The sequence below is a fragment of the Sturnus vulgaris genome, chromosome 8 (assembly GCF_052056855.1).
Source record: "Sturnus vulgaris isolate bStuVul1 chromosome 8, bStuVul1.hap1, whole genome shotgun sequence".
In the NCBI taxonomy this organism is placed as follows: domain Eukaryota; kingdom Metazoa; phylum Chordata; class Aves; order Passeriformes; family Sturnidae; genus Sturnus; species Sturnus vulgaris.
The window spans coordinates 37116792-37124291 of NC_142250.1; the positions used below are offsets into that span (position 1 = coordinate 37116792).

The 7500-nt window shown below is 42.1% G+C and overlaps 1 protein-coding gene across 2 annotated transcripts in view; it reads right to left on the reverse strand.

The window, feature by feature from the left end:
* Positions 1-7500, reverse strand: part of EBF3 (EBF transcription factor 3) — a 119080-nt gene that overhangs the window by 39420 nt on the left and 72160 nt on the right. For both annotated transcript variants that reach the window (XM_088169468.1, XM_088169467.1), the window contains exons 7-8: positions 3759-3840; positions 716-833 (exon numbers count right to left, since the gene is read on the reverse strand). In XM_088169468.1, the coding sequence (XP_088025594.1) occupies positions 716-833; positions 3759-3840 (200 nt within the window). The remainder of the gene's footprint in view (positions 1-715; positions 834-3758; positions 3841-7500) is intronic.

Below are 7500 nucleotides of genomic sequence, written 5' to 3' on the forward strand. Positions count from 1 at the left end.
CAATTCTGGATTTTCAGAGACACTTTCCATTCTCCTGTTCATCTCAGCCTATCTTCTTTTAGCAGTTCAGGCAAGAAGTCAATCACATTGAGTCAGGCTGAAGAAAAACATTTTATGCTGTTTTTCTCATCCAAACCCCCTCCTGCCGTAATCTGCAGTAAGGCCCAGGCACAGGAAATTGACCTCACAGTAAATTCTTTATGGATTCGGTCATGTTTTTACCATCCACTTAAACTTGCATACATAACCTGAGACTGCACCTCTGGATCAAGGAATATGACAAGCCAAAATAAAATCAAGTCAAATTAAAGAGCAAGAAAAAGCTGCAAGCAAAACAAGATTGAAATAAAAAAAAAAAGTTAAAAAAAAAAAAGAATAAAATAGGAAAAGATGAAAAATTGGTTGTGACTGCAGAACTGTAAGTATTAAATAAAGAAAAAAGACAGAAGCAAATTCAGAAGCATCCGTGTTCTAGTTGACAAGGGCTGAGATATACTAATGGACTTTTTTTAATGGGTGCTTTGATGGATGAGAGAAGAAATGATGTAAAAGTAAATGTAGTGGTGTCTCAACATAAAGTATGGTGAAATCAAAAAATAAAAAAAAAAAAAAACGGAAATAAAAAATAAAAAATAAAATAAAAAAGCATTGCAAATAAAAAAAAAAGGACATGTAAATGTGTGCCTACCATTTTCCAGATAAGAAGGGGCCGTACCTTCTGAGGGGTCAAGGCGGCGAGCCCGCCTCCCGTGTTTGGAATTGTTGTGTACAAACATGTTGTCTGAGACAGCCAGCACGTGGCCATCCACATTGACTGTTGTTGATACAACAACCTGGAAGAGAAAACAAAACCCCACATTTCAAAAATCCTGCAGATTTTCCCCGAACCAGGTCTCCTAAGACAAAACAGCATCCTGTTACTTTTCTGTTTCTATTTAAACCGAGTGAATGACATCTCTGAATACATCTTTGTTTACGTGGCGACCACTGGTGATTTTTAACTCACAATTGTTTCTCTTCAGAACCCGCTACACTAATTAGAGTTTAATCTCCTATTATGCTAACAAATGAATTCAATTCAGGGAAATATTCTTCTAGCCATTAGTTTCAGAAACACCCCTCTAGCCACTCATTTTAAAAGCTGGTGTTTTGATTGATCTGTTGATATATTGATTAGATAGTTTATCTAATTAAAATTTGTTCACTTGAGACTGTCTTCAAATGAAGGGTTGTGAAGATTCCAAATAAAAAAAGCTTAATAAATCAGGAACCGTCAGGAACCGTAACTCCCCATTTTTTCTTCAGTAAATGATCTCCAGGTCAGTTTTACAATTACATTTAATGTCTGATAATGAACTTTTTTGCATCTGAAAAGGCCGAGTTGAATATGAATAGTGAAAGTGTTTTCAATCCATGAAAAGTATCCCTTCTCAAGTTCATTTGGATGGTGATTGACCCTGGTATGTCAATGGAATTTCCTCCTTTATTTTTGAGTGAAAGGCTCCTATTCTTGTGTCCAGGTTCAGAGTCCGGCCATAGAAGAGATGATGGATAGGGCCTCCTTTGGCTTCCAGCTGCTTCTCAGTGGAAAATGGCAAAGGAACATATGCAAAACGCTCAACCTTCCCGACCAAACACCTCCACAATGGAGCTGTGGGACTCCTTCCGGAAGCGACCGCACCAGCCAGGGAGGAAAGCGTGAGCTGAGCCGGGCTTTGTGCAGAGCACGGCCTCGTAGGTGGGTCTCTGTTGTCCCAGACTGACATTTACATCTTATTTAAATACTCCAGCATGGGCCCTTGGCTGTGGTTCCAGGTTTTCTAAAGGAAGCAGCCATTGCAGTTTCCTTTGGGGTGAGCAGAGTCCGTGAAGTCACTGGCTAAGTCAGACCTTATTGACCCAGCTGGTGAGGGTGGCCAAAGGTAGGACAAGCTTTAGTGTCCACCTTCCATTTATTTAAATTTTGATTGTAACAAAGATGATTGCAGGCTTCTCCCACCAGCTTCTAAACCCAAACACTTAACGAACACAAATGGAAGGGGGGCAGAGAGCCTCCTTTGCACTGAGCTGGTCCAAGGCATCAGAAGAAAATTCTCGTCTGCTTCTATGTTTTGGATCACCTCTGATCCTGTTTCTTATTCACAAGCCATAATTAGCTCTCAGCTATCACAGCACCTTTTCTGTGTATCCTGCCTCCTTGGAGACAGCCATCTGCGGTACCCTTTAGAACAGCCCGAGGGCAGCTCTCTGCCAGGCTGCTCTGCTTCCCCAGCTCCCTCCTCCCAGAAGTGGACACTTTCCCTCTTGTCAACATCCACTTCGGAGAGTGCTGAGGTTGCACTCTCAGCTCGGCCACAGAGCTGCTGCCAGGCCACTGGGCTATCCTCTTTCACTCTTAATGAGATTCCCAGGCTTCCAGAAATACTGCAAAACATGGAAGTGTGATTTCCAGCCAGGATTTCTGGGTTTGGTTCCTAGAACACGGTGTATTAAAGAGACAGAGCAAGGTGTATATGAAAATGACAACTATTTTTGTTCTGTCATGTCTATATAGGTCAGCCACCAAGGGAAAATACTGTAGTTCAGCAAAAGAAAGTCGACGTGCTACGCTTTGTTATATCGCCTCACTCCTGCAGTGCACCTCCACAAAGGTGCTGAGGCAGGGAAACCAGGTAAAAATACTGTTCAAGATCTGACATCCTGTTAAGTCCAGTTAAACCTTCTGAGAGGCAGGGAGATTAGCTAAAGAGACCCAGGAAAGTCTTTCTAGTGCCTACTGGCTCCATTGTCGACCACAAGATCACTCGTGACTGATGCTTCATTTAGTCATCAGTGAGACAAAGAGGACATTTCCACTCATTCCAGGTTTGACCTTCTGTTCTGTTCAGATGGATCAATATCACCGATGCCACGTGAAGCTGAGATGCATGAAAAATGGAAGCCTGGCTTGATTGTTTTGAAGGAATTTTTTTTTTTTTTTCCCAGCTACAGATCTTTTCTGTTGGCTGGCTTGAGGGTGCTGGCTTCCCCGGTTGGTTGGCTGTGCATGAAAACAGATGTCACATGTTTTGCTATCAAGTTTAACCACAAGTAATTCTTCTCCAAACTGAGAAAGTCCTGAACATCTCAATGCTACGTTATTGCTGGAATCAAATATGAATCATTGTGAAATATTTTGAAATAAAAGGCAGCTATTTCCTAACGAGCCTTTCGAATGACCCCGATACCGAGGAAATAATTTGTCCATCCCGTAAGATGCCTCTCTGTAGTGCTATGATTCACCACAGGATATCTCAAAAGCTGTAAGGAGAAAGTGAAGGATTAAACATTTTCTAACACAGTTGAAACAAACATCTGTGAGTTGGGCCACCACTGCTGGATCTACAAGTTGTGAACCAGAGAAGTGTGAGTTGCAAATTCCCTGTGCTCCGTGTTCTTAAAGTAAGACCAAACTGCTCAGTCTACATAAAACCTCTGAGCAAACAGCACACTAAAACACAAGGTGATAGCAGAAAAATTTAGGGAAATAATTCCTAAGGAAAAATCCACTTGCTCCAACATTGATCCATCACAGCCCACAGCAGAACTCCAGAACCAGCACTTAAATTAATGGGAGAATTGTAAAATACTGACAGCAATTTTTTTAAGCACTGGAACAGCACTGAGTGGAAGCACTGACTGTGGTTTTTTCTTAAGTTCAAGATGAAGATATGATCAAGTCTTTTATACATCATTTATTTATTTAGAGGGATCTGTACCTGGAATCTTCGCATGTCTCGTGGGTTGCCTGCATTCTTCAAACAGTTCTGATTGCACTTGAGGAAAAACTTTAGAAAGAATCTATAAAAATACAAAATTGAAATCTATTAGATTCATCAAAATGTAAATCCAATTTTTAAAAAGTTTAATAAAATCTAATCATAAATAGTTATACCCAAAAGAATACTGGTAGTGAAATATTACTTTCCTATTCGTTAATGAACTTATTTTAAAGCATAAGATCTCTGTCATAAACAGAATATTATTGCCAAGGAAAGGCAAATTTATATTTTTAATTTTTCAACAACTACAAATGTATTGACTCCAGGCCATATCCTTAGCTCGGTGTGGGAAAGTTGATTTCAATGACTCATTGACTTCAAAGGCAATGACTTACACCAGATGAGAATTTGTCTCTATTTTTTTAATACTTTTTTTTTTCTTTTTTTCACAACTTATATTAGCAGTAATGACCTCTACGTCGAAAAATTCCAGGGGTAATGATCAATCTTCTGAAAAACACTTGGCTTTGCCTCCGGTTTGGAAACTCTCGCTATTCAAAGGGACTCGATCCAACTCCTGCTGACTCCAGGGAGATCCAGGCAGGATCTGCCCACCGGCAAGGCCCCAGCTCCCTCATTGTTTTTGAAAGGGAAGGAACATGGCAAATTAGGCCCTGTCTTACGACCTCTTCAACCTCTGCCAGCCTTCAGCTGTGAGGAGTCGCTCTACCCAGGGATCGAAATCCAGCTTATTTCTGCTGAGCGGCAACCAGCAATTATTTAGGACTAACCCTTATCATCCAGGCATCTCCCCATAAACCGTTTTTGCAGCAACGCTGCCTCAGGGGAGCACAGCAAGCACTTAGAGGGAAGGGGGAAGCTTGGGAAGATGGGAACTCCTTTCTGCACAGCAGGAACGAGCTGAGCTGGGAAGGCTCCACCCTGCAGGTGAAGCAAACCACGGGATCCTCAGGAGGACATTCGCAGCCTGTCATCATCTTTTTTATTTATGCACTCATGTTGTCATCTTTCATAATAAAATTATCTTTTAATTGGGTTTTCTGGCTAAAGATGGACCACTGATGACAATGAAAGCTCAGGATTTTCTCCTCACCCAGAGTTCCTCAGATGCTGCAGTCCAACTTTGTACATGCTGGACAGCAAGGACAGCAGAGCTTTCACATTCAGAACATGAACAACTTTGATTTATTCACTCTTGTCAGTCTTCATAAGTGACTGGGGCTGTTCTTGCTGCACACACCTCACAGAAGCTCCCATGTGCCAAGAGCATTCCTGGCAGGAGGCAAGACAGGAACATCTTTCCTCCCTTAGGAAGGCCCAGCCACGGCCAGCAGAAACAGCAACAGTGGCTGCACCACATCTCACTCCTGAGTAGCCTGGAGGGTCATACAGGACCATTATGGGAGCATCCCCAAATCAAAACCTGGGGCTTTTAATCCCAGCTCTTCCTTCTCCATTAAACCTGGAGCAGCACCCTGATGTTACCCCAGGACACGAATGCTGAAGGAGCAATCTCTCATATCAGACAGGCAAGCAGGGAAACAACCAGGTTTACTGAAACTGCATAAATAAATCGATGCTGTCAGTTCAGCTGAATGCACATTTCTTTAAAACTTCCTATCCCAAAACCTGTAAAGGGGTTTCAGCTGTTGAGCTGAAAAAGATCTGGATCTGTGGTGGATGACATGATCTCCTAGCTAGGATGCTCAGGTGTTCTGGATGCTTTTGCAGGGATATTATCAGCAACTCCATTAAACTCCCTCTATGTTAACCACAAGTTCCTCCTAATTTTATTTGCACGTATTGGAGTTTTTTTGGTGTTCTGGATTAATTTTTTAATTTTTAATTTTAATTTTGTTGTTATTTGAGATATTTATTCTCTCCAGATCAAGAGATTACAGGCCAGGTTCCCTGCCCATTGCAGTGGGCTTGGAGCTGGATGTTCTCTGAGGTCCCTTCCAAGCCAGACCATTCCACAATTCTATTATTCTGAAGGTAACATCCTTTCTGTCAGACCTCTGTTTGGTTTTGCACAGCTTCCACCACGCAGACTGTGAGTGTGTGCCAGGCCCAGCTGATGCCCAGTTCCATACAGAACCACCCAGAGCTGGGGAGGCAGGAGCTGGGACCAGCCTCCAGCTTTATGGCTCCTTAGTGCCACATCCAGACTGAAGAGCAGTATCTTATCTTATCTTTATTTTTTTTCTTTTTTTTTTTTTTTTTTTCTGATCTCAAATGGGTGTTGTGAGGCTTATTGAGCTAATGTTTGTAAATTGCTCGGAAATTCTCCAATGAATTGTGCACTAGGAATGCTAAGTATTGCTCCTCGGATTGTTTTTAGCGTGAAGCATTCATGATGAATTGTTTCTATACAGAGAGCTCACATCCTGTCAAAGAAAAAGGGCCATTAAGCACCCTTTCACTAAACATCAACTGGAACCGGTATTTGTTCAATTATTTGGTGAAAAGGACCCACTCTTGGTGAGATTAGACATCATCACGTTTATTAGGATGGCTCTGAGCACCGGGCTAAATGTTGATGCCAGGCTGGAGTGAACACACAGCGCTGGCATTTCAGCTCCCTCACATTCCTTGATGCTGAGATATTTTATTTCACTCTTTACTCAGAGTTCATGGAGCACAGGTGGCATCAGGACAAGTTTTTCAGGGGAAGACAACATAAATTAAAAAGCACATTGCCAGGCAGGGTGTTCCTCTGTGCCAGGAGGAGATGATTGACTTGGTGGGTGCTCTCAGTTGTGGGCATCCCTCCCACCCCAACCACGAGGTGTCTGTGGCAGAGCTCTGCTTGGGCTCATCTCAAACTTTGAGACAGGAAATGAGAATTCAAGCCTTGCTAGGTTTGGCTCTCCCTATTACATTTTGTATCGTGAGCAGAAATTTTAGCCTTTTTTAATAAATACAGCCTTGCAAAACTGCCTTCCCAAATAGGCTAAGCTGCTCCTAAAATACTGATAGGGAGAAAAATGCAGTGTTCACCATGTTCCCTTGCTCTGATTTTTTCCCACTGCTAGAATGGGGCCTGCTACCCTCTTAATTAAAATGTATTACCTTCCACAAGACTCCACTATTTTAAGCTAAAATTTACATCTTTTATTAACTCACCTCACCTATACACTTAGCTCTGATGCCTCTCGCCGCCCATCTGCCATCCACATACAGTGAGTCACTTGATATTCCACCCACCAATTTTTCCTAACAACCACTGTGCAATTAAACTCAACACGTTCTGTTGCGAGGTAAATTAGGCACACCTGCGGCCAGCCTGCATTTGAACCGCATCAGAAAAGGACCTAACAAGGTGAGAGCAGTACCACAAAGTTATAGGCCTGTCAAGCAATTAGGTTTTCACTTCTGGGACATCCGCACAGTGCAATTATGCTACACATTACAACCTGGCTAATCTTCTGAACAAATGTCATGTCTCGGAGAAGCGAGGAAAAGCAGTTCATCTGCAAATGTGGCTGCTCTTAAGCCTCCACCTTATGCACATAACAACCTACAGGAGACTTTTTTTTTTTTTTTGGTGAAATGAAAGATGGGCTTTTTTCCATAGAAGATTTTTTAAACCCTGCAAGTGCCTTTTCATCCTGTTCACCTCTTCTTAACCTCTGTGAGGGGAGGTGTTGTAGCAAATAGACCAGAAAGACTTTTGTACTTAAATTTCAACACTAAGCAAGAAAATCCTTGATGCTAT